This window comes from Apteryx mantelli, chromosome 30 (assembly GCF_036417845.1).
Source record: "Apteryx mantelli isolate bAptMan1 chromosome 30, bAptMan1.hap1, whole genome shotgun sequence".
In the NCBI taxonomy this organism is placed as follows: domain Eukaryota; kingdom Metazoa; phylum Chordata; class Aves; order Apterygiformes; family Apterygidae; genus Apteryx; species Apteryx mantelli.
In genome coordinates, this window is record NC_090007.1 from 1,461,567 (window position 1) to 1,487,199 (window position 25,633).

Below are 25,633 nucleotides of genomic sequence, written 5' to 3' on the forward strand. Positions count from 1 at the left end.
GAGCCCCGGGGGCGAGGTTGGGGGCTCCCTCCCTGGCTCTGCCACTAAGTGACCTTGGCAAAGTCACGTCACCTCTCTGTGCCTCAGTTTCCCCCATCTGTAAAATGGGGGGGGGTAGGGGAGGGGGTGGGGGGGAGGGGGGGCAACGATGCCGACCGTTGTAAAGTGCTGTGCGATTCCTGGATGCAATATTCGGCCGATCCCGCAGCCAGCGGGGCGGCGAAGCGGCTCCGCGGGCCCCCGCGCCCCGGTGCCGGGCTGGGGGGGGGCCGAGGCGCACATTAAAGGAAGCTGAACTGGCTGCGTCGCTCTGTGCTCGTGGCCGCGGGACCCGTCCCCTGCGCGGGGGGGCCGGATGGGGGGGGGTCTTTGCAGCTCCTCGCCCCAGCCCGGGGGCCTGAGCCCGGTTCCCTCCGGGGGGGTCGGGAATGGCACGTGGAGGGACGCTGCTGTGGGCTCGCAGCCCCGGTGCTTGGGCAGGTTTGGGGGGGTCCCGCAGGAGGGGCAGAGGGGGGATGTTTGCATTGCAGCGTGATGCAGCTGGGCTTGGAGCATCCCTGCCTGTGCCGGGTCCCGGGGCCGGGATGCGCCAGACACGCCGGACGGCTGGTGCCCTCTGCCGGCTCCCGGCCCGGCAATGGGCGCCGGGAGGCTCCCGGGCCCGCGGGCTTGGCTCCGGGCGCCTGCGCTGGAGCCGCTCCGGCAGGCCTGGGATGGGGCCGCGGGGGCCCTGTGACGCCATTCCCAGGTTGCGCCGGGATCTGGGATGGAGGACTGGGATGGGAGGCCTGATCCTGCCCACGCGGGGCCCTGCGTGCCCCTTCCCGGCAGCCCGGCTGTTGGAGCCGCGCGTTAATGTTTAACCAGCCACGGCTACCGGCAGCAGATAGCGGTGGAGGGCGGCCGCCGCGGGACACCTCCGTGCGCTCCGGCAGGCGGGAGGCGAGCGGGGGCTGAGGACGGACCCGTGGCTGTGTCCCACCATGCCGAGGGCAGGTAACGCCTCTGTCCCAGGGGTCTCAGTGCCGGGGGGGAGCGGGAACCTGAGCCTGGTGCCGGACCCCGTCCCGCAGGACTGGCCGGGGGGCAGGCAGTGGTGGGGTGATGCAGGGGCTGGGGGTGACACACCGGGGCTGGTAGCAACAGGAGCAGGGATGGGAAAGGGCTGGGACAGCGGTGGGGGTCCGTCCCCGCTGTCCTCGCAGGGGCCCGCGTGTTCCCCGAGCGCGTCGGCTGCTTCCCTGCCCACCACTGGTGCAGGGGAGGCAGCAAACACGTTTCCAGCCTGTGCCACGGGTCAGTCCCCCGGCACTGGGCTTAATTGCTGTGGCCTGCAGCAGAGCAAGATACGTGTGATGAGTTGTGAGCGGCCCCGGGCGGCCAGGCACCCCCCCCTGCTCCGCCAGAGCCACTGCGGGCTGGGGACAGGGACGGGTGGCAGCCCCGGGGCAGGGATGCAGCGGGACGTGCCCGCAGCAGGGACATGCTTGCTGCCGGTCCCCACGGCAGGGCAGCGAGGACGGGGAGCGAGGGCAGCGCGGGGCCAGGCTGCAGGGTGACCTGCAGGGGGAAACTGAGGCAGGCGAGGAGGGGCCGTAACACCGTGCAGGGGATCGGGGCTGGGCTGCGACTGCAACCAGGGTCTCCGTGCTCGGGGCTGGAGCTGGCAAAACCCCTTCCCCGCAGCATGGGAGGGCTGGGGGGGGGCGGCGGGCTTCCAGCCGGGCTCACCACCGCGCTTCTCCCCTCCAGCCGGGCTCAGCCCGGGCGCGCTGAAGCGGAGCAGCTGCCAGACGTGCCGGGGGGAGTCCCATCGCCTGCCGGCCCCCGGGAGCCTGTGGCTCGGCCTGCCGGGGGGACACGGCTTGCCAGGGCGCTGAGCTCCCGGCCCTCGGCCACCTCCCGCCCTACCGAAAGCCGCTCCGACTGCCCCGCGTGGAAGAGCTGGCTGCGCCGCTGGAGGGGGGGGGCCGTGCCGCGCTGCCCACCCCAACGTGCCTCGCTGGAGCACCGCGGGCCAGACCGGCACGGCAGCTCCGGCCACCCGCAGGGCGCTTCCGGCTCCGGCCCCGCAGGCGAGCAGGGAATGGAGACGGAGCAGGGGCTGGAGATGGGGCTGGAGCCGTCGGTGCCCCGCGGCCGCCCGGCTGCCCTCCCCGACGCCGCGGGCCGGCTGGAGGCGTACGGCCTCAAGTACGCCTACATGAAGTCCTGGCCGGGGCTGCTGCGGGTGCTGGGGGGGCTGCAGCTGCTCTTCGGAGGGATGGTCTTCGCCTGCGTGTGTGCCTACGTGCAGCGGGACTACCGGTGGTACGGCAGTGAGCTGCTGGCTGACGGGACCCACTACGCCGGCCCGCTGACCCCCTTCGTGCTGGTGGTGGCCAGCCTGGCCTGGCTGCTCAGCGCCATCCTGCTGGGGCTCGGGGCCACCACCTACTACCGGAGCATCCTCCTGGATGCGGGCTGGTGGCCGCCCACGGAGGCGGCCCTCAACGCGCTCCTGTTCCTGCTGTACCTGGCGGCGGCGGCGGCGTACGTCAACACCGTCACCCTCGGGGGGCTGTGCTACTCCCCCCTCGCCGGCGGCCCCCTCCTCGGCGTCTTCTGCCGCATGGCCGGGGGCCAGGCGGCCGCCCTCGTCTTCCTCTTCATCACCGCGCTGCTCTACCTGGCCGCCAGCCTCGTCTGCCTCAAGATGTGGCGGCACGAGACGGCCCGGAGGCGCCGGGAGATGCTCGTGAGTGCGTGCGGGGCCGGGGGTGGCGGGAGCTGGGCGAGGAGCGGGGACCCCCCCGAGCAAGGTGCAGCCCCTGCCAGGGCGAGGGGCAGGCTGAGCACCCCGGTGGGGCGGTGGGGGGGTGCCGGGTTGCCCCGGGGCCCCACCGGAGCCACTAGCGGAGCAGCATTTGCTGTAGGGTCCGGCCACCGCGGGGCTGCCCGGCTCATGCCGCCTCCGTTGCGTCTTGCAGCCCGCGCCAGCCCCGCCGGCCGCCCGGGCCAAGCGCATCGTCTTCGAGGACGAGATGGGGCCCCCCGGCAGGGACACCGGGACGCTCGCCTTCCTCAGCAAGGGGGAGAAGCTGGAGGCCTTGAGCTGCTCCGTCCCCACGGGGCTCACGCCCCAGCCGCGCACAGTCCCAGACTATGTGGTGTAAGCAACTCCCGCCTGCTCCCTGCTCCGGAATGGAGCTCCCGCGGGAGGGCACCCGAGGGGCCAGGAAACACCCCGCCAAGGGGTGTTGCTCTGCCCCACGCCTGGGCACGGTGTCTCCCCTCTCCGCTCAGGAGCCTGTCCTGGCTCCGGGGCTCTCCATCCCTCCATCCCTCCCCTTTCCGCACACTGACTCTCGTATCCCTGGGCCGGGCAGAAAGTACCCGGCGATCCGGAGTCCCTGGGAGAGGGAGCAGTACAAGGCTGTTTTTTGCGACCAGTACGCGGAGTACAAGGAGCTGCACGGCGAGGTCCGCGCGGCGCTGCAGAAGTTCGGGGAGCTGGACGCGATGATGTGCCGGCTGCCCTGGCACACGCCGAGCAGGGAGGTGAGTCCCTCGGCCAGCAGCACCGGCTGCGCGTGCAGTGCTTCTGGTGAGTGGCATTGGGTGGAATGAGTCGGCAGGTCTCAGCGGGATCTTGTCCGGGTGTGGGCACAGCGCAGGAGAGGGGTGTCTGCAAGCTGAGCCCTGAGAAGGAGCAGGGAACAAGGCCTGAGCCAGGCTCTGCCCACGTGGTCCAAGCTGGCTGGACCCATCAAAGGGCTCCGAGCAGGAACAAGAGACGGAGCCGCAACCGCCCTGCCAGGAAGCTTGGCTCTGGTGGGAGCTGCCGAGACCTGGCTTCCGAGTTCCTCCCAGGTCTCGGGGCGGAAACATCCCCTGCTGGCTCCTCCAGCTCCTGCCCGGTCCCTGCCTCTCCTTAACTCTGCCCCCCTCTCTGAGCAGGGATGCTCAGCTCGGGGAGGAAGGGAGCATGGCCCGGAGCTGCTGCCGGCCGTGGGGAAGGCCGGGCTGAGCCAGGGAACGGGGTCGCAGGCTGCATCCAGGTGGGAACCCCCAGGTGAGGGGGTGCAGACACACTGGGCTTCTGCGGCTAAGCACAGGATTTCGCCTTGCTCGAAAGGCTTCGAGCCTTTCTCGGCCGTGCTCGCAGCAAGGTTTATCCCGCCAGACACGGCTGGGAAGGCTGGTTGCCTCGGAGCAGCGCGCGGAGCCCCCCCGGGCTCGTTAGCCGCAACTGCCTCGTTAGGGCAGCGAGCCGGCAAGGCAGAGCTCCCCAGAGCCTCTCAGCTCTCGTTGCTTTGTGCCCGCAGGAGCAGCGCAGGGTGGCCCGCGTCTGGCGCGAGTACACGAAGAAGAAGAGGGTGAGTAAGGGCTGGCAGCTGGATTTCCCACGGCCGCAACTGGCACGCTCAGAGCCCTCATCGGGGAGCCCAGGAGCCCCGGCCTCGCCTCTGCCCTTCCCCCCAGTGTTCTGGGGACCCAGGGCACCTGCGGGACCCCAGCCCCGTTGCCCACGGCCCCGTTCTCTCCGGCCGGCAGGACTCGGCCTTCCTGGAGAAGCAGGAGCGCTGCGACTACCTGAAGAAGAAGCTGATGCACATCAAGTCCCAGATTCGGGAGTACGACCGCGCCACCCCCGAGGGCTCCGTCTGCTTCTGAGCCTGCAGGTGGGCTGGTGCCGGCGCTGGTGTGCTCTGGCCTTGGCCCTGTGAAGCAGGACTCCAGGAATGCAGGCTGTTGCCTGGCTGTGCCAGTGCTCCCGGCACCCCCGAGCCTGCTCCTTGCACCCTGGCTGGGGGATGGAGCTGCTCGGGGTGCACCCGGTGCCCACCGGGCCAGGTGTCCCTCCTGGCCCCGGCCCCGAGCTTTGGGAGCAACCCACGGGCTTGTGCACGGGAGAGCAGAACCTGTGGGCACCTTGCACTGCTAATTTTGGGGCGCTGCGGCCGGCTCTCGCGCCGCGGGGAGCCCTGGGCGTGCGTGCTTGCACGCGTGCTGGCTTCGTGGAGCATGCCGCCATGGGGACAGGTGCCTTTCGGCCTCGCAGCCAGCTTTGGGTCTGTGGGTGCAGCTACACAATGAGCCAGAACTGTTTTTAATAAAATATGGTGATTTTTTAGGGGTGTTTAATGTGTACAAAGGATGCTCCTGTTCCCCTCTCTGCCCCTGGTTGTCACCCAGGAAAATGACTGAAGCCATGATGGGGACTGAGCCCCAGCCGCTCGCCTGTTCCTCACAGATTCGGGGTACCAACAGGAGCCCCCGCACCGCTGCTCCAGGGCTCCTGGACAGGGCAAGGGGAGGAAAGCAGAGCAGCAGCCCCTGCCCCTTCGGGGTCCCCCCACAGCCATCAGGGACCCCGGGAGGCTTTGGGGACCCCGAAGGGGCAGGGGGGACCCCCAGCTGGGGGTTGTGGCCCCCCCCAGGTCCCCTCTTTTTTAAGTCAAGAAACTGCCGTTCACCAAAACAAGCCCAATCCCCTTGGACGCACGGCAGCGCCGGGAAGGAGCGGCCGAGGCTGCCCGTGGGGCCGCGGTGCCTCCGGGACAGCGCGGGGCCGACGGCTGAGAACCGACAAACTCATCGCCGGCGAGGGCCGGGCGGCAGCAGCGGCCCGGCCCCCGGGGCTCCCCCCGGAGGCGGAAGCCGGGGCCGGGCCCGGGGCCGGTTTCCCTGCAGCGCCCGGGCACGGCGGTGTCGCTAATCCCGGCTGCCATTTTAAGGTGAACAAAGAGGCGGAGGCGCGGGCAGGTAGGTGGCTCCGGGGCGGCGCGGGGGGCAGCCCGGTAAGGCAAGGGCGCACCGGGGCCGCTACCGGCATCGGGGGCCCCTCCGGCACCGGGTTCCCACCGGGGTTCCCGCTGCACCCAGGCGCGTCGGGGGCGCCCACCGGCACCGCGGTTCCCACCGCCCCGGGCGCACCGGGGTCCCCATCGGCTCCGGGGTTCCCACCGGCACCGGGTTCCCCACCGGCACCGCGGTTCCCACCGCCCCGGGGGGGCCCATCGGCACCAGGGTCCCCACCGGCGCCGGGGTGCCCCAGCCCCGGGAGCGGCAGGTGAAAGGCGAGCGGAGGCGGCGCCGGAGCCGGGAGCGGGGCCGCTCCGCGCTGTCGCCGGACTTTGCGCCGCGGCGGTGACGGGAGCGGCGGGAGCGACGCGGCTCCTCCGGGCCAGGTGAGCGGGGCCGGGCCGGGTCGGGTCGGGTCGGGCCGCGGACAACCGGCGCTGCCCTCCCCGGTTCCCCCCCCCCGGGCGGTGCCCTGCCGGGGACGGCGACCCCGGGAAATGCGGCTCGGGGTCCCCCGCCGGCCGGGGGGAGCGGCCGGGGGGTCCTGGGGTCCCCCGTACCGGGACGCCCGCGACGCGGAGCCCGGCCCGGGAACGGGAATGGGAATGTCCCGCTCGGGAAGGAGCCTGTGCCCGGCCCCCCGAGCCCGGTCGCCGCTGCCGGAGCCGCCCGCGTCGCTGGGTGGGAGCCGGGTCCGCCGGCCGCTCCGCGGGTACGGGCAGGGCGCGGGGAGGCAGCGGCAGGTTGCGGCGGCCGCGGCTGGGGCTGCGGTTATCTGGGGTTTTAATCGGTTTGGAGCAGTGGTTTGGCAGCCGCCTCCGGAGGGGGTGCCCTGACTCGGGAAGGTATTTTGGATTTGCAGAGCGAGTTCGAGATCGGATCGGGCGCTGGGGGGGGGGGGGGGGTGTTTCTGCAGCCCCGAAGCAGTGCGGTTTGGCCCTAGATCTGGGGAGGCTCGAGCCTCTCCGGATCACTGAGCCGGCGTTGCCGTGAGGCCTCGTCCTCCTCGGCCTTTTCCAAGACCCCTTCGAGGTGCCTCTGGGACCACGGCTGAAACCTCTCGGCCTGGTGACCCGTCTCAGCTACCGCTTAAGGAATAACAAACAACGTCCCCTCCCTGTCCGCCTCCGCGGGGGACCTTACCCGGCTGGGGGGATGACGCAGCCGGGTGCATCGCCCCGACGCCGCTGCTCCGCCGGGGCCCTGCCGCCATCGCAGCCTCCACGGGAGCCGGGGGACGGATAGGTTTCCCCACAGAGGGGTTCAGGTTTCCACTGCGCTAAGCCCTCACCTGCTCCCTGCTCTCGGTTGGGGCAGTTTCTCCTGATTTAGGTCAAACCGGCTGTGAGAGCTGGCGCAGGCCCTGGGAGGGACGAGATGCAGGAGGGGGGCCTCGTTGTGGGGGGCTGTGGGAAGCCCCTGCTCCGGGCCCCCTCCCAGGCGGGCTGCGACAGGCTCTCGCAGCGCCTGCAGGTGCTCTGGGGGCTGCTGGCCGCGTGGTTTCACCTAGGGACAAACACTGAACTCCTGAGTTTTTGCCTTTGTTTGGTGCAGAAATGGGGAACGGCGGCTTTGTGCCATCCCGGGAGGAGGTGGAGCAGGGCCGGGCATGGGAGCGTGGCGGCCGCCCGACCCACGGGCACCTGAGCCCGCGGTGAGGGGTTCCGCGTCTCCGAATGAGCTTTTTGTCCTGAAATTTCTCCTGGGCTCTGCCAAACTTCCCAGCAATGGTTTGGCTAAAACTGAGTTTACAAAACAACCCGTAGTTTGGAGGTGTTGTTTTGTGTAAGCGTGCCTGGTCGGCTGCACGGGGGAGCGAGGCTGGGAGCGACCGGGGGGGCTCAGGCGGCCCCCTCGGGGGTCCTGGGCCAGGGGTCCCTGCCACGGACTGGTGGCGGGAGCACGGCTCTGGCCACGGAGCAGGGTGCCCCCGGCCCGCCGGCGCCGCTGGGTTTCGGAGCTGCTCTCTGAAGGTGCCAGCGAGGAAATACGTCACCCCCCTTCCATCTCCCTCAGTTTGCCGCTTTTCCCTGCGGTGTTGATAATATCCCTTGTATTGTTGCTGTTGCAGATAGATCTGCTTGCCGATAAACCCTCCGGGTTAAGCCTAGCCGGGGGTAAGAGGTTTTCTGTTTTAATTAGAATTTAAGCAATCCTGTCCGGTGTCCGGGAGCCGCGTGGCTGGCCAGGGCGCAGCTCGGGTCACGGCTGGCCCGGCACGAGCGTCCATGCGGGCTTGGGGCCGCGTGGGCAGGGCTGGGCGCGAGGTGAGCCGGCGGCTCTGCTGGGCGAGTCACTGCCTGCCCCGTGCCTCAGTTTCCCCACTAGCGGCGGTGGCTCTCGCGGCGGGGCGTTGGGTTGGAGCAGTTTGCTGTTTACGGCACCGCTGGGCAGGTGACGGGGGACCAAAGTCCCCTCCGGGGAGGTGGGAGCTGGCGGCAGCCCTCGCGCACGGGAACGCTGCGCCGCAGTTATTTCCCACGCTCCGTCCGTCTCTTCCCCCAGGCTCTCCGCGGCCACCGGACCCTCCCGGCACCATGTTCAGCAAAAAGCCCTACGATGGCCCCCCTACAGGCTACGGCCCCCCCGGGGGCGACTACGGCTACGGCTACAGCGTCCGCTCGCCCCCGCCGGGCTCCTACTACATCGAGGACGTGCCCCAGCACTTCTACAAGTGGACCTCGCCGCCCGGCGTGGTGAGGATCCTGGAGGCCATCGTCATCCTGCTCTGCATCGCCATCTTCGCCTGCGTGGCCTCCACCCTGGCCTGGGAGTACGGCTACGGCTACGGCGGCGCTTACGGCAACGGCCTGGGCGGCTACTTGGGCGGCACCGGCTACTACGGCGGCGGGCTGAGCTACGGCTACGGCTCCGGCTACGGTTACGGGGGCTACTACGGCGGCGTGACCAACCCACGGGCGGCCAACGGCTTCATGATCGCCATGTCCGTGCTCTGCTTCCTGGCCCAGCTGGGGCTCTTTGTGGCCAGTGTGAGCAAGGCGAGCAGCTCGCGCTCCCGCCGCTTCTACCTGGTGGTGATCGTGGCCTGCGCCGTGCTGGCCTTCGTCATGCTCATCGCCTCCATCGTCTACATCATGGGCGTCAACCCCCAGGCGCAGATGACCGGCAGCTACTACTACAGCCCCTTGCTGGCCATGTGCAACCAGGTGTACAACAGTGGCACCTACCTGAACCAGTACATCTACCACTACTGCACCGTGGACCCCCAGGAGGTGAACGGCTGCGGGGGGCAGAGGGAGCCCATGCAGCGAGCGGCGCCGGGGCCGGGGAGGGCGAGGGGAGGCCGCGGCGCCGGGGAGTTTCTGGGAGGGGACGGGCTGCTGTCTGCGTGCAGGGCTGGTATCTGGTACTTTGGTCTCTCTGGTTGTAAAAGCATTCGAACCATCCTGCCGTGGCGGGGGGGAGGATTGGGATAGAGACGGGCTGTGCTCGGTGTGGTGGGGTCGGTGCTGGGATGGGTGCTGGCTCAGGGGGCCGGGCACCGGCTCTCCCAAATTGCCGTGAGCGCGGTGGGTCCCCCCACTCGGCCCTGCCCGCTGGTGCTGCCGGCAAAGCCCCCGGTGGGCCGGCTTGGTGGGTCAGTGGGGAAGAAGTCAGCGATCTGCTGCAAAACAAGATCCGCCAGCCCTGGTTTCGGCTGGGGATCCTGCGCGGCGCCGGGGGTGGGACTGGCGCTGCCGGTTCCCGGCCGGCTGGGCTGGCCGTGCCGCATTCCTGCACCCTGGGAGCAGCCAAGCAGGGGGAGCCGCGGGCACCCGCCTGCTTCTGCTGGATGCGAAGGCCGAGCGTGGCCTAATCTGTCCTCGCCCGTCCCAAATTTTGGTGCGGCTGCAGAGACCTGACTCGTGGGAATCCTGGCGCAATTGCACGCCTGCTCCCGAGCCGGGGCTGCCAGGCAGAGACCGGGGAGCCCTGTGCCACTACTGTGCTTTGTGGTGCATGAGCTGTCCTGGGGCGCTGTCCCCATTCCCCCCTCGGAGAAGCTGGGTGGTGTCGGATCCCTGCTGCTCCCCAACACCTGAACCCGCCCTGTCCCTGCGAGAAAATCAAAACCGATCTCTTTGCCTGAGCTGGCCCCAAATCCTGGATGAGCTTCATCCTCCCACAGCTTCCCCGTCCCAGGGAGCCCCATGCTGTCCCTGCTGCGGGGAGCTGCGTTGTTTAGGGGTCTGAGGTTGGGACTATTTGGGAGGGGGGGAACGTTTCCCCTTCCACCTTGCCCCGATCCTCGGGGAGGTGCGGGATAACCGGGTCGCCCGCTCTGCCGGGACAGGGTCCTCCTTGAGCGCGGTGCTGCGGGACCCCCAGCCCGTCTCACCCTCCCTCCCTCTCCTCCAGGCCGTGGCGATCGTCTGCGGGTTCCTCATCGTCATCTTGCTCTGCCTCATCTGCTTCTTCGCTCACAAGACGCGGAGCAAGATCTGGAAGTACGGGAAGCCGAACATCTACTGGGACAAGGTGCCGGTGGTGCAGGAGGGCCCCAACGTGGAGGAGTGGGTGAGTGGGAGCGCGGCGGGGACCCGGGGGCAGCGGAGCCGGAGGGAGGTCTCGCGCCCGAGCATCCTCCCCGCATTGGCGGCGCTGTCGGCTCTGGGAGCCAGGGCGAGCGGAGGGAATGTCCCAGAGCTCTTCCCGGGGGCAAACGGGGCTTGGTGGGTTTGGGGCAGGTGGAAAGCGCACCCAGGCGCTGCTCGCCACCGTGTTCGCACGCCCCGGCACCCTGCAGCAGGGAGGTCCCAGGTGCCGCGTTATCGCTGGCGGTGCGAGCCTGTGCGCGGGGCCGGGAGGTACCTCCCGGTGCCTGGGTTTAAGCCCTGTGCTTTTTTTCCACCCGATATTGTTCCCCCTCGCCGGGCCATGATTAACCGGGTGCAGGGCTGGGCGAGCCGATCACAAACTCCCTGAAAGACAAACAGGGTCGGGGCTGGATCAGATGGGCCCAGCGCCAGGGGCGCGCGGCGCTGGGCGCGCTCCCCTTTGTGCGCCCGGCTTTCGGGGATGTTTGCCGCGGACACGACTCGGTTTCGGTCTCGTCAATGATTAACGCGGCTCCGAGGGCTGCGGCGTGGCGGCCTGCCGCCAAGCCACGGCGGTGAAATCTGGGGCTGCCGGGAGGGCAGGCGCTTTGCAGCGGCCGAGCTAGCGCAGGTTGGGGTTCAAACGGCCACCGGTGCAAGCGGGTTGTGGGTTCGGGAGTGTGAGCTGGGGCTGCATCGCCCTCCTCATCCCTTCCTCATCCTCATCCCCACGAGGCCCGGGCTGCCCCCAAGGAGGAATAATGGTAATTTGTCCTAAATATTTGCTGCAAACCTGGGGTTAGGCAGGACCCTTGGTTTTAGACCCGAGCAGCCGCAGCTCTGATCTGCGTGTGCGCCTCTGTGTGTCCATAGGTCCAGTATTTATTTTTCATTTTACAAAAACACCTTTGTTCTGCTTTATTTATTTGTGTTAAAATGTCCCTCCCTTGCAAAGCATTTCCTGGCCACCCGCTGGGCCAGTGGGACCAAAGGGCAGGGCCGGGACCCCGGATGCCCGGGTTCCTCCTCGCCGCCGGCTGCGGGGTCCTGCCACCCCCCTGCCCGGCCGGGCACCGCTCGGGCTGCCGGCGAGCAAAACCGCCCCGGGACGTCCCGTTCCCGGTTTACGGTCCGGACCGAGATAAGCAGGCGACCTTCGAGAGGGCGTGAGCCACCGTCCCCGCGCGCCTCTCCCTGTGCCCTGCCGCGGGGACGTGGCCGTTCCCACGCTGGCCACGGCTGCCCTGCAGCAGCCGGTGGTGACTGACCCCCGTTAACGGCATCTTCGTTAGCGGGGGGGGGAAGCGGGAGAGGAAGCGGCACCGGTGCTCGCAGCCGCCGTCCCCAGGGCCGTTGCTCCGTCCCGGCCCGGGACCGGCTTCCGGCACAAACAACCGCCAAGGCCAGGAAGGAAGGGGAGGGATGGACCCCGGCCCGGCCCACGTCCTCCAGGAGAAGCCCCGGCAGCGCCTCCGGCCCCAGCGTGGCAGGGGGCAGCGGATGCTCGGCGCGGGGCTGGTGCTGGGGCGGGCGGCCGGGTGCACTGCAGCCGCTTCCAGGCTCGGTGCAGCTGGGGGGAAAGGGGGGCAGGACCCCCCCGTGCCCCGGCTCCATGCCTGCGTGTGCTGGGTTTCTCAGGGGAAGCCACCGTGGTGGCTCCGTGCGGGTTGGCAGCACCTGGTGTTGCCCAGCTTCATGCAGCTGGGATGGAGCCTCACGGGTCCCTTGGCCCTTCTCTGGGTGCATCCCCCAGCCTTCCTCCTCCTCCTCCTCCTCCTCCTCTTTCCAAAAAGCCAATCTCCCTCAAGGACCCCCTGGCTCTCCCACAGCCATGCAGGACCCTCCGGCCCCGCTGCAGCTTGGCCGGGGCTTGTCTCCCTGCCCGTCCCCATCGGCACCTCCGGGCAGGATCGCAGAGCTGCGCGGCGTGCCGGGGACCATTCCCGCTGCCTGGGCTGCCCTGCAGTGGGGTTTCCCCAGCCACAGGGGATGGTGACCAGAATCCCTGTGTGCCCGGAGCCCTGGGCTGCAGGCGGCTCGTGGGCTGGCTGGCGGCCGCCGTGGTGCGGGGACGCGGGCGCCACTCAGGGTGCTCCGTGCCGTCGCGGGCGCGCAGGGCTGAGCGCGTCCCGCTCCCTCGCAGGTGAAGAACGTGGCGGACGGGGCCAGCGTGCAGGACGAGACGGCCACGCTGGCCTACTCGGAGAAGCCGATGAGCCCCGTCCAGGCGCCCCCCTACAGCGCCCCGTCCTACAGCTACCCGCCGCAGAACGGCTACTGCCCCCCCGAGAGCCGCGCCAGCCGCGGGTGAGTCTGGCGGGGGCGAGGAGGAGGAGGAGGGTTGCATCGGGATGGGGGTGAAGGCTGGGATGGGACCCCCGGGCACGGAGCCGGCGGGCGCTGATGCCCCCGCCACCCTCCCCGCTCAGCTCCCTGGGCCCCGGGGCCGGCGAGCAGCCCGACGGGGGGTTCGGCTCCAGCCCCGCCGAGGAGAAGGGCAGGGAGCAGCCCAGCAAGCCGGCAGCCCGCCGCGGCCGGCGGAGGCGGCGCAACCCCGAGCTGGACGAGTCGCAGTACGAGACGGACTACACCACGGCCGTGGAGTCGGGCGACGAGCGCGACCAGGACCAGTGGGCCAGGTGAGCGGGGTGGGGGGGGAAGAGCCGTGCCACGGCGTCTCCGTGCCCGTCGCCGCTCCGCCGACCCTGCCGCTGTGCCTGCAGCCTCTACCCGCCCATCGCCTCGGACGGCACCCGCCAGAAGTACAAGCAGGAGTTCGACACCGACCTCAAGCGCTACAAGCGGCTCTGCGCCGAGATGGACAGCGTCAACGACCGCCTCAACCAGCTCAGCAAGCAGCTGGACGGCATCGCCGAGGACAGCGCCCAGTACCAGGTGCCCCCGCTGCATCGCTGCCCCTGCTCGTCCCCGGCCCCTTGCGGGGGGCTTTCGAGCCCCCCATCCCGCTGGAGCGCCGGCGCCTGACCCCTCTCTCGCCCCTCTCTCTCGCAGGACGTGGCGGAGGAGTACAACAGGCTCAAAGACTCGAAGCGGGTGAGTTGGCAGCGCCGGGTTGCTCCCGGTTTTTGCATCCTCTCTGAAGCAGGTCCCCTTTTTGCACGGTGACCGGCAGCTTGGAGAGGTCGGGTGCAGCGTGTTGGGCGTCCTCACGGGTGCCCCCCGCCCGCCCCGGCATTGCTGCAGCACGCGCCGCCCTGCTCGCGGCGGATGCGGTGCTCTGTCCTGTGCCTGTCCCCGCCGCGGCGGCTCCCCCCGTCGCGCCGTGTCCCCTCGCTGCGGCGAGCTGGTCCAACCGCCTGTGCCCGCGGGCTGACGGCCGCCCTGCCGCTGCCTTGCAGAGCCCCGACTACCAGGCGAAGAAGGCGGAGAGCAAAGCGCTGCGCAACAAGCTCTTCCACATCAAGCGCATGGTGAGCGACTACGACAAGGTGCGAGGGTAGCCCGTGACGCGGAGGGGACGCCGCCGGGCGCCCCGGCCCCTTGGCCACAACACAGACTCGTGTGCGCTTTGCACCTTCTTTTTATATATATATATATATATATATAAAAAAACAAACGGGCAACGTGACCCTGAGATGTTGGTGCCAACCCTCCCCTGGCCGGGGCCGCGGGGGCTCCCGGCCGCAGCGCGGTGCTGCCCTGGGCTCCCGCGCCGTCCTGCTCCCCGGCACTCTCACTGTGAATAGCCGCCGTGTGCCTTAGCTCCTCGCACGCGGGGCCCCGGCTTCCTCCCCCCCCGAGCTGTTAATGGGGGGAATACGTGTGCGCGGGGCGCCCCGGTGGCTGCGCACCCGGCGTCCCTGCACCAAACGGCAGCTGCGGCCGTGACGCCGGGGCCCGCGGGAGGGAGGCGATGCGTCGAGCCGCGGCCGAGCAGCTCGCGGAGATGCCGCGGGCCGGCCGGGTGCTGCGGGGGGGCCGGAGCCCCGGGGGAGGCTTCCTCGGCGGGGATGCTGGAGCTGTGTAATGGTTCTTTTTGTAAGTAATAAACTGTATCTATTGATTTTAAGTTGGTGCTGAAGCGCAAGGGGAGCTGCTGGGGCTGGCTGTGCGTTGGGTGAGGAAAGGGAAGTTCTTGCTGTTAACAGGACCCAGGCTCCGGGGATCCTGCACTGGAGCCTTGTGTGCAATGGGTGCAGGGTTGCTTGGGGGATCCTGCACCAGGGTCCTGCGTGCGATGGGTGCAGGGTTGCACCGGGGATCCTGCACCAGGGTCCTGCGTGCGATGGGTGCGGGGTTGCTCCGGGGATCCTGCACTGGAGCCTTGCGTGCGATGGGTGCGGGGTTGCGCCAGGATCCCGCACTGGAGCCTTGCGTGCGATGGGTGCGGGTTTGCTCCAGGATCCTGCACTGGAGCCTTGCGTGCGATGGGTGCAGGGTTGTGCCGGGGATCCTGCACTGGAGCCCTGTGTGCGATGGGTGCAGGGTTGCTCCAGGATCCTGCACTGGAGCCTTGCGTGCGATGGGTGCGGGATTGCTCCAGGATCCTGCACTGGAGCCTTGCGTGCGATGGGTGCAGGGTTGCGCCGGGGATCCTGCACTGGAGCCCTGCGTGCGATGGGTGCGGGGTTGCTCCGGGGATCCTGCACTGGAGCCTTGCGTGCGATGGGTGCGGGGTTGCGCCGGGGATCCTGCACCAGGGTCCTGCATGCGACGGGTGCAGGATTGGCCCCGGCCATGCCCCCGCGGTTTGCCCAGGCCGGGCAGGCTGCAGGGCCGTGCCAGGCGCAGCCGCAGCCGCAGCCGGCGGGTTCGGCAGTGGTGGCCGTGCCCGCTAGAGGGAGGAGACGTCCGGCAGCCGCGCACCCAGCGTGCATCGGGCCGGGCCGCCGGCAGCTGAAGCCGTTCACCATATTTACAGCCGGTGGTTTTGGGTTTTCAACCTTTTTTTTTGTTTTTGCGAAGGGTGCAGGCACCCTCCCCTCTGTGTTTCCACGCTGAGTCCCGCTGCAGCACAAACCTGGCTCTTCTCCAAGGTGTCCGCGTGCACTCGGGTTTATTACCGGTGAGGGACCCTTGGGCGGAAGCCCATCACCCAGGCACCCCCCCCCCCCCCCTTAACAGCCACAGGGTTCAGGCACTGCACAACTTAAGGTGCCCCAAAAGGGGCTTAATTTTTTTTTTCTTTTTTTTTGGATGGGGGCAGCATTTGCAGCTGTGGCAGCAGCCTCTCTTGGCTTCATTCCCCCCCCCCCCCCCCCAAGCAGCCGTGGGCAATGCATGGGGACTGCTGTGCCCCCCTCCTGCGCAGGGAGGGTACATCCCAGCCGCACACACGGCTGCTTTGCAAGGGTGTTTCCCAGGACGTATTCCCTCAGCTGGAGCCAGCTCCATCATGGATCTCGCCCCCCCGCCCCGGTCACACCAGACCCCCGGCGTTGTAAGAAACATCTTTATTGACTTCAGTTAATTTGTTTAGTATCATTGAACAAGGATTATATTTGCAGTGAATCAATCTAAATGACAAATCCCCAACTAATCCTGCCTCCGCCTGTTTGCACAGTATCGCCCTGAGAAGCAGCGCCCGGGGGGGGGGGGGGCCGTGGCGCCTCTGCCCCCCTCCCGGCTCGGCCCATCCTCTGCCCCCCCCCCCCCCAGCCCCGCTTTGGTCCTCGGAGACCCCCGGCAAGGGGTCGGTGCCCCGGGGCCGGGACGGCGCGGGAGGGGATGCTGCCCTCCCCGGGGACGCCGCGGCGGCTGCCGGCAGCTCAAAGCACCAAGCGAGCAAGCAGCAGCGCGGAACGGGCAAAGCCGTGGCTGCGGGGACGGGAAGGGGCCGCGCAGCCCCCCCCCAGCCGGGCACCGGGCTGTGCAGCCAGCGCGCGCCGGGGAAAAAACACTTAATTTGCACCCGGCGGCGCGGGGGGGCTCGGTGACACCGCGGGGGCTGCGCTCGCCCGGGCGCCCGCCGTGCCGGCCCCGACCTTGGAGATGCTTCAGTGGAAAGTGCAGGGCCGGGGCTGGGCGCAACGTTCAGTCCTGGAGGCCGGATCCATCCTGGCGGCAGCCCCCTGGCAGGATGCAGAGGGGCTTTAACCGTTTCCCCCCCCCCCCCCCGCTGCCGCGATGGCCAGGACACGGGGGCAGAGATGGGGCCAGGCCGCGGGAGCCGCAGCAGGAGCCGGGGGCTGGCGGCGGACGGCTTCGCTCCCAGCCCGGCGGGTCGCTCCGAGCCTCGTCCCCGCTCCGCTCGCCTCCTTCCGCTCATCTGAAATTCAGATTTTGGCGGACAGCGAAAGGGGGGGCGCACCCCTCCCCAGGCTCCATCCTGGCTCCGACACATGGGGCAGAGCCGGGAATAATCCCTGGGCCTGGTCCAAAGTCCTTTGTGCCCTGATCTGAGCCCAGGGGCCCAGGCGGCCGGAGGCGGGAGAGCTCCGCTTCGAAAGGTTAAAGGAAAAGTTCAGCGTCCAAAAGCAGCGAAACGGCCAGTACCGTGGGCATCGCAACGCCGCCGCCGCCCGCCTTCGGGAGGCTCCCGCCGGGATGCACCCTCCGGCCGCGGGGCCAGCCCGCCCGAGGCTCGCGCGCCCCTACTGCCCCGTGCCGTAGGGCCAGTTGAAGGTGCTCCCGGACAGCAGCATGTCCCTGATTAGTGTTTCGATGGGCGTCTTCCCCACCAGGCGCATGAAGAAGAGCTGGGAGATGAGGGCGGCGGGCACGGCGCGGAGGGCCGGCAGCCGCAGCAGGAGGCGGCCGAAGCGCTGCGGCTGCGACGGGTACTGCGAGCGCACGTACTCGGTGAGGGCCACCTGCGCCTTCTCCTGCAGGCTCTCCACGTGCGCTGGGTCCGAGAGGCCGCAGGCGTCTGCAAGGGGCACAGGACGGTCAGCGGAGCCCCTCCTGCCCGCACCCCCAATTAGCAAGCCCTAAAGGCTGCCGCCTCGGCACGCGGCTCCCTCCAGGCAGCTCCCGCCAAGGCTTCGTGCAAGCAGCCCAGGTTGCAGCCACCCGCTCTGCAACCTGGCCGGCTGCAGAGCCGCAGCTCGGCACAGGATCGGGGCCGGGTTTCTCCGGCTGCAAAGGCGCCCGCGGGCTCGTGCTCCCCTCCCGGGAGGAGCCAGCTGCCCCACGGCCGCGTGCCTATAGCACTTCTGGGCGACGCGAGGGCCTGCGTCCTGCAGGCACCCCCATGGGCACCCGAGCCCCTTTGGTGCAGGGGGATGTTTGCTTTAGTGCAGGGTGCTCGGGGGGAGCCCCAATGCTGAGACATCCACCTGGATGCTGCAAACTGTAGCAGAAGCCACAAGATGCTCTCCGGGCTCCCCTTCCCCTATGGGAACTGGGGGGGGGGGGGGGGGGTGCGGATGCTCCCCCATCCCCATCTCTGGGCTCACGGCTCTCAGGGACGGAGCCGGGCTCAACCCCGGCAGCAGCGGCGGCAGCGACCTACCCGGCGTGAAGAGCGCGATGGCTTTGAGGCAGCTGTACTCGGCCGAATCCACCTGCAGCCGGTTGAGCTTCTCCACCTGATCCTGGAAGATGCGGATCTGGTCCATGAAGGAGACGACGCGGTCGGCCGACATGGGCGAGGCGTGGAAGCCGGCGGCGGCCAGCAGCGGGGCCATGTGCAGCGGCAGCGCCGACTGCGCCGCGTTGAGCACGAAGAGCTCGCTCCAGCTGAGGCGCAGCAGGGCCACCTGGTCCGAGACGGGCAGCTCGGGGAAGAAGGGGATGTTGCGGGCCCACTCCACCGTGCTGAAGAGGAGGCGGGCGGCCAGCTCGCAGATGTTGTCGATGCCCATGACGCTGCCCTGCTGCGCGTACTGCGAGCCGTAGCGGGCCGCCGGGTAGGGCTCAGCCCGCAGCAGCTGCGAGATGAGCTCCGACACCGGCTGCCCGTTGAAGTACTCGCCGCTGGGCATGGTGTTGGGGCTGGTGCTGGAGTGGCTGGGGGGGATCCGGCCCCGCTGCACGGCTGCAGAGCGGGGAGAGGGGTTAGCTGAGTGCCCAGTGCCCGCCAACCGCGTCCTGCTGCCTCCCCAGCCCTCCTGCCCGGCGGCACTGGGAAAAAGAGCCGGCTCTCAGGTGCTCCCAGAGAGCGAGCTGGCTGCACGAATCACTCGGATCTATTTAGCATCCTGGTGATCCGCTAGCAGCTCCCAGACAGCCTGCGCTGTCCTTGTGCCGTGGGCCGGCCAGGCTCGGACACAGCCACCGGTGAGCAGGAGCCCTGGGGCTCCGGCCAAGCACGGATGCAGCCCCGCCGGCAGCAGGGATGGCTCCGGCCTTGCCAGACCAGGCGCCCCACCGGCCCCGGCCCCCCCATGCTGGAGCAGGGCGATTGCTACCCAAGGTCATTCCATGGCAGCAATCATTTATTTGCAAATAAAACGTCCATCTTGGAAGAGTCGTTAACCCTGGGGCACTCCCCCCTCCTAATTGCATTCGCGGAGAGCCATTTTTCAGCTCCCCCCTCTCCCATTAGCGCCCACTATTTGCTCAGTCCCTGGTAATTAATTTATGGGCTGTTCACGAGCCACTTAAATGAGAGCTCTAAATCATGCTAAGTGGCAATAATACCATCTCGACTCCTCGGGAAAGGAGGGAATTACTGTCCTGCTTCTGATATCCTTCCCCCTGCTCTTTGCATTAATGCCACCTGCTGCCGAGCAGCCAATGCGCCACAGCAGAGCCCGGCGGAGAGGGCCGGAGCCGGCCCCGAGAGGGGGCCCAGCACCTCCATCCGGATTGGGGCCTTTCAGGCCGGCGGCTCCCAAAGCCCCGGATCCAATGGGGAGCAGCCGGCGACATCGGGTCTGACCGCGAGCGCCGCTCGGCTCGCCCCGGCAGCCCCGCGTGGCGCATCCGGCCCGGCCGCCCAGGTCTGCTTCGAACCAGCCCCCCTGCCTGACCCTGCTTTGGGCTAAAACCCAGATTTTCCAGCAGGGCGCCTGAACGCAGCCCCGTTTGCAGCAGGCCAGGAAGCATTTGGGGTTCACAGCCCCGGGCGACGGAGAGCAGATGGAAAGTGGCAGCGCTGGCCCGGCCAGGCGGCACGGCACGGCACAGTGCCGCGTGCCCGGGGATTTGCATGGCTCTGGCTGCGCCGGGAGCGCTCCCGGCCGACCTCCAGCACGCCCAGGGCACGGCCCGTCCACGGCTCCAGGTGTGTCCCCTTATCAGCTCAAGGCTCCGGCTTTCCAAACAAACACCACCTGCTCCGCCAGCGCCCCGGCGCTGAGGGCGAGTCAAGGAGGAGCGAGGGGGCCCACGGGGGTTCCTGGCCCTGCTCCGAGCCCGGGCACAGCTGGAGCCAGGCCGGGGCACTACAACGGGGTGACGGCTTTCCGGGAACGCCTGGCCGAGCGCCCAGCCAAGTGCCGCTGCCCTCCTCGAGCCCCACGGGTGCCTGCAGCGGCTGGGTCCACCGGGACCCCTCGGCACCGGGCAGCATCCCGGTCCAGCCCCACAGCGGTGCCGTTACCTTCCTTCCTCATGCCCACGCGGAAGCACTTCTTCAGGCGGCAGTACTGGCATTGGTTGCGGTGGTGCTGGTCGATCTGGCAGTCGCGGTTGGACCTGCGAGGGAGAAGCGGGCGCGTGAGCCGGACCCCGCGCGCCGCGCTGCCGTGCACGGGAGCAGGTAGGCGCCAGCCCCGGCGTGCTGGGAGGGCGATGCCCCGCGCCGCGGGGGGAGGCGGAGGAGAGAGCCCCAGCGCGGCGAGCGGCCCAGCGCTCCCCGGCCTCTCCGCCAGGCGCGCGAGGAATTCCAACTATTTCCTACGGGAGCGCCGGGGCCGGCCGCAGCCCGCCGGGCCGGGGCTCCCCTCCCGCCTGCCGCGCGAGCACAGCCTGCGCCCCGCCAGCAGCCGCGCCAGGCGCTCGGTGCTTGCAGCCGCCTCGCCACCGTCTGCTCCGGCCGGGCCCCGCTGAAGCAGGCGGCTCCGTCGGGAGCGCGGCGAGGGCTGCGGCAGGACGGGAGCCCGCACGGCCCGTTGCACACAGGGAAAGGGCAAAGCAAAACCCTGGCCCCGTGGAGCCAGCGGTGCACGCTCGCCCGGCCCATCTGGAGACCCCGTCACGGATGGATGCGCCCCTAAACCCCGTCCTTACTCGCTTTACACCCCCTCAGGAGCAAGTCTCCAATTGCTCCGGAAAAGCTGGGATTTCTCCGCGCTGGTGCTGCAGGGCTGAGCGTGCCCCCAGCACCGACAAGTGCCACCGGCCAGGCATCCCCCGCTGCTCCGCGGCCCGCGAGGGCACGCTCCGGAGGCGTCGGGCATGCACGCATAACTGGATGCGGGATGCAAGTTCGGTGTTTCTTGCAGGCGGAGGCACTGCCGCGGACCCCGCTCCCTGGACGGATGGTTTCCGCATGAGCAACCCAGGAGCCTGCAAAGCTCCGCAGGGGTCGCTCCCAGGGCTGCCCGGGAAATGCGGCTTCGACCCAGCCGCCTGCTGGAGCCGCCCCCTGCCACGGATCCTGCCACCCGGCTCTGGAGCAAAGGGAAAGAGGAGCAGCAAAACGGGACGTGGAAGAGGAGAGGAGGCCAGGGAGGGTCATGGTCCCGCGCTGGCCGGCAGCTCCGCATCCGGCGCCGTTGCTTGGCCTCCACTCCCTGCTCCCAGGGAATCGGCACAGTGGGCTGGACAAGGCTGCGAGATACGTCCCCAAACGGCATCGGTTTAATACCCCACAGCCCCAATTTTTACGTGCAGCATGCAGGGGTCAGTCCCGGGCTCCCGCTGCCCCCCCGGAGGCCGTCGTGGCAGAATAACGGGGAGGAAGGGGGGTTATCGGCAAAAGAGCGATAAAATTGAGTCATGCAGAAAAACGGTCCGACCTGCTGGGGAACCGCAGGCAGGGCCGGGGCGAGCCGGCGCCGGGAGCCGCGCGGCTCTGCCGGGGAGCGCTGACACGAACGTCCGCGCTTTTACACGACTCCGAGGAGAGCCGCGCAGGGATTCCCGCGGCGCGCCAGCCGGAATTAATTCGCCCCGAACATCACCACTGCGCTTAACACATTTAAAACGTGTTGCTGATAAAAGTTATTCCCGGGGAGAAGCGATAGCTAATTGAAACGTCACGTTATATCTCCATCACCGAGCGGTGAGCCGGCAGCCGGGGCGGAGGCTGAGCGGCCGCCGGCGCCGCGGGGAGCCTGGCTAATCCCCCCGCGGAAAAGCCGCCCCGAGGCGCGGGGCCCGGGCTGCCCCCAGGCACGGCGCTGCCGCCGGCGCTGAAACGCCAATAATCTCACTTAATGCCAGCAGCTCCTAGCAAGTTTCCCGACCGATAGGCTATAGCGACCTGGGAAAGTGCGAGAATACAAAAGGCGTATACTGTGCTAATTATGTAATTAGAACGTGTAATTATTTAGTGCAAGAACTAAACTGAACCCAGCTCACTTTTAATATTCAAATTAGAGCAATCTTGGCTCGATGCTGCTTTTGACTCCTTTGACAAGGCACATGCCAGCACTGCCACGGGAGAGCATTGTTCTTTGCCCCTTGAATAGTCGCTGTGTACTAGGAAAACTAACGTTTTTATATCGCACCAAATTACTTTCAGGCACAAAGGGAGAGGGGGAAGAAAAATAAAAAAAATTAACTCCTTAAATAGATGCCCCGATAGCAGTGCGGCAAGCCCAGGGCAAAACCTTTGACAACACATGACGGCAGCGGCGAAGCGCGCGGGCCGAGGCGGCGCCCGCGGCGAGGTCCCGCTCACACCCACGCGCGCGCGTCTGGGCCGCGCGGCCCTCCCGCCTCCCTCCCTCCCTCCCTCCCTCCCTCCCGCTGCCGGGGGCTCCCGTTCGGCGCTTCCTTTGTTTCCGCTGCAATTAGAGAGCTGCTATTGCTCAAAAGCCATATGTATTCCCCATCTCCGAGTAATTGCTCCGAGCCGGCCGTTACGCGGTGCTCTGCGGAGGAAACGGGCACCTCCGCTCCTGCTGCTCAGGTGGGGAAACTGAGGCACGGCGCGCGGCGATGACCCCTGCCGTGCCGAGAGCTGAAGCGACCGAGAGGATGCTGCAGGACCGGCTGCAACTTTAAAACCCGCAGCCGTCCGGCAGCTGCAGGCCTGCCGGGTGCCCACGCGCCGCACGGCTGACGTCAGCCTCCGACCCGGCGCCGGGAGAGGAGATGCTGCACCCGGGGGAGGACGGGGAGCGCGAATCTAGGCCGCCCGAATCGGGAGCAGCGCGGTCGGAGCCGGCAGCGGCCGGAGCTCGGCCTGGCTTTCTGTCTGGATCTTGCAACCGGGCGACGAAGGTCAAAGCCATCGGCCGCCGCTGAGGTGGGGAGACACCGAGCCGCAGCAGCGAGGCGCCGTGTCGGCCGCTCGCGAGCCACCAGCGCTGCAGCGGGATTTTGGGTGCTGTCGCTGGGCTGGGCGAGCAAACGCCCTTCGAAGCCCACGCTCGTGCCTCAGCGCCCACCGGACCCAGCCTGCAAGCGAGCCCCGATCTTCCCCTAAAAACGCAGTTATGAGAACGTTCTCCTTCCCAGAGCCAGCCAAACCCCCGGGACACCCGGCAATGCTGCACACCGTCCCCCCTGGCGCGCACCAGCGAGCCCCACGCTCGCGGCGAGCGCAACAGAAACTCCGGAGTTACTCACGGCTCCAAACTTCAACCGGCCCCCTCGCCGCACGCGCCTCCGGGCCCAGCAGCTGCGCTCCGGGGAGCGGGGCAGCACCGGGGGGAGCGTGGGATCCCGGCCGCCTCGCCCTGCACCCGCCGCCGCCGCCCCGGGGATTTCACAAGAGCAAAGCGAGAGCAGATTAGAGCCCTGTAGCACATTGGGCTGTTGACACCTCCGGTTAAAATTATACTCGCTGCCGCACTGATGCTTTTCTCAGGGTAGAGCGGCCGTGACCGAACTGACTCACAGCCACGGCGCGTTTTCAGGCATTAGCCTAGAAAGGCAATGAATAGCAGAGCAGAGGCAGCCCGTGGCGGGGACCCACTCGCCCCCCGGCCACTGTCTGTGCCCCACGTCCCGGGGGACGAGGAGCCGGGCCAGGCTTGGGGCACCTGTCCTCCTTCCCAGGGCTGGGGACGTGTGGGCAGAGGGGTCACTTCTGCAAAGCACAGAGGGAGCCGATGCTGCAGTGGGGCCACTGCAGGGCCACAGCGGGGAGCCATGCCGGGGCCACCGTGGAGCTGCACCAGGGCCGCTGTCAGAATGATGCTGGGGAGCCACCGTGCAGCCACCCCGGGGCCAGCATCAGAGCCCCAACGGGGCCACCGCGCAGCCACCCCGGGGCCAGCATCAGAGCCCCAACGGGGCCACCGCGCAGCCACCCCAGGGCCAGCATCAGAGCCCCAACGGGGCCACCGTGCAGCCACGCCGGGGCCAGCATCAGAGCCGCAACAGGGCCACTGTGCAGCCACGCCGGGGCCAGCATCAGAGCTGCAATAGGGCCACTGTGCAGCCACCCTGGGGCCAGCAACAGAGCCGCAACGGGGCCACCGCGCAGCCACGCCGGGGCCAGCATCAGAGCCGCAACGGGGCCACCGCGCAGCCACGCCGGGGCCAGCATCAGAGCCCCAACGGGGCCACTGTGCAGCCACCCCGGAGCCACCGCTGGAGCGGCACCGGGGCACCGTCGGGGCCGCCCTGGGGAGCCCCGGGGCCGCTGGACAGCGGCGCCACGGCCAGGCCCGGAGGCGCAGCGGGGCCGGCGCCCGAGCCGCCGCCGCGGCGAGCCCCTACCTGCAGGTGTAGCTGAGGTTCCTGCGGATGCTGCGCTTGAAGAAGCTCTTGCAGCCCTCGCAGGTGAAGACGCCGTAGTGCTTCCCGCTGGACTTGTCGCCGCACACCACGCAGTCCACGGGCGCCCCGGCCCGCTCCTCCTCGCCGTGCTCCGCGTCGCTGCCGCCGCCCGCCGGGGACGCCGCCTCCTCGCCGCCGCCGCCGCCGCCGCCGCCGCCGTTGGGCTCGCCCCAGCCGCCGGCCACCATGGCCATGGCTCCGCGGCCGCCGGGGCTCAGCGCCGGCCCCGCCGCCGCATGGAGCGGCGCCCGCTGCGCGGCGGCCGGCGCCTCCCGGAACGAGTTGAGCAAGTTTTTTGGGGGGTGGCGGAGCGGGGCCGGGGGTTCGGGGGATTTTTTTTTTCTTCCTCCTCCTCCTCCTCCTCCTCTTCTCTCTCTCCCCGCCCGCCCCCGCCCCCCCCCCCCGCCGGGCGCTTTTCTCTTCCCCCGCCGCTAGCGCGGGCGGGGGGGCGCGCAGGGCCCCGCAGAAACTTTGCGGCGGCGGGAGCGGGGCGCGGCGCGGCGCATCCCCCCGCGGGGCGCGGCGGCGGCGGCTCCCGGCGCGGCGGCCGCCCCGGGGCTGCGCCGCACGCGGGGCCGCCCGCCCGCCGCCCGCGCCGGCCCCTCCGCTCCGCTCCGCGGCACCGGCAACGCAAGGAGGAGGAGGAGGAGGAGGAGGAGGCGGCGCTGCCCCGGCCGGCCGGCCCGCCGCTACGGGCCCCGCCGCCGCCGCGGCTGCATGCAGCCCGGTACGGCGGGACCCGCTCCGCCGAGCCCCGGGCTCTGCCCGCCTCCCGCGAAAGAGCAAAGTTCAGCCGCTGCCGCGGTGGCCGCCCTGGATGCTCCTCCCCGTCCTCCTCCCCTTCCGCTCGCCGCCCGCCGGGTCCTGCCCCGCTCGCCGCGCCCGCGCCCCCCCGGCCGCCGCCGCACCGCACCGCACCGCGCCCGGGCCCCGCGCCCGCGGCCACCGCGCCGCCGCCGCCGCCGCCGCCGCCGTCCCGGCTTGGCTGGGCTGGAGGCGGCCCGGCCCGGGCAGGGCGGCTCACGGCCTGGTTGCACCGGAGCTGGACACATCCCGGGCAGGGCGGCTTGTGGCCCGGTTGCACCGGAGCCGGACACATCCCAGTCAGGGTGGCTCATGGCCCAGTTGCACCGGAGCTGGACACATCCCGGGCAGGGCGGCTCACGGCCTGGTTGCACCAGAGTTGGGCACATCTCAGGCAGGGTGGCTTGTGGCCTGGTTGCACCGGAGCCGGACACATTCTGGGCAGGGCAGCTCATGGCCCAGTTGCACTGGTGCCGGATGCGGCCCAGGCAGGGTGGTTCATGGCCCAGTTGCACCGGAGCTGGATGCGGCCCGGGCTGGGTGACTTGTGGCCCGGTTGCACTGGAACTGGACTTGGCTGGGGCAGAGCAGCTCCCAGGCCGGGCCATGCAGTGACGGAGCACATGGCATGTCCAGAGAAGGTGCTGGAGATGACCTGACGGCCGCCCTTTCCAGGCCTGTGCCCTTTGCCGTCCCCTGGGAGCAGATCAGCTCAGGGAGGTGCAAGGCAGCAGCCGTGCTCTCCGCGTGCAGGGCCA

At 69.2% G+C, this 25,633-nt stretch overlaps 3 protein-coding genes across 4 annotated transcripts; 2 read left to right on the plus strand and 1 right to left on the minus strand.

Moving 5' to 3' along the window:
• The first annotated feature begins 1,614 nt into the window (after window positions 1–1,614).
• On the plus strand, window positions 1,615–5,118 carry OCEL1 (occludin/ELL domain containing 1). The gene is made up of 5 exons (XM_067313065.1): window positions 1,615–2,737; window positions 2,970–3,149; window positions 3,286–3,540; window positions 4,308–4,358; window positions 4,537–5,118. Exons 1-5 carry the CDS (start codon window positions 1,688–1,690, stop codon window positions 4,654–4,656), a joined length of 1,656 nt encoding a protein of 551 aa, XP_067169166.1. The 5' UTR covers window positions 1,615–1,687; the 3' UTR covers window positions 4,657–5,118.
• A 552-nt stretch (window positions 5,119–5,670) lies between these two features.
• OCLN (occludin) lies at window positions 5,671–13,884 on the plus strand. Of its 2 annotated transcripts, none has more exons than XM_067312816.1 (8): window positions 5,671–5,748; window positions 8,293–9,020; window positions 10,147–10,305; window positions 12,469–12,632; window positions 12,755–12,964; window positions 13,049–13,220; window positions 13,338–13,379; window positions 13,685–13,884. In XM_067312816.1, exons 2-8 carry the CDS (start codon window positions 8,325–8,327, stop codon window positions 13,784–13,786), a joined length of 1,545 nt encoding a protein of 514 aa, XP_067168917.1. In that variant the 5' UTR covers window positions 5,671–5,748; window positions 8,293–8,324; the 3' UTR covers window positions 13,787–13,884. The 2 variants fall into 2 exon arrangements, with proteins under 2 accessions (XP_067168917.1, XP_067168918.1); XM_067312817.1 differs by lacking the exon at window positions 5,671–5,748 and adding an exon at window positions 6,096–6,173.
• A 1,840-nt stretch (window positions 13,885–15,724) lies between these two features.
• On the minus strand, window positions 15,725–24,454 carry NR2F6 (nuclear receptor subfamily 2 group F member 6). The gene is made up of 4 exons (XM_067312780.1): window positions 24,012–24,454; window positions 19,774–19,868; window positions 17,740–18,264; window positions 15,725–17,154 (listed from the first exon to the last, which is right to left on the minus strand). Exons 1-4 carry the CDS (start codon window positions 24,263–24,265, stop codon window positions 16,880–16,882), a joined length of 1,149 nt encoding a protein of 382 aa, XP_067168881.1. The 5' UTR covers window positions 24,266–24,454; the 3' UTR covers window positions 15,725–16,879.
• Window positions 24,455–25,633: the final 1,179 nt, after the last annotated feature.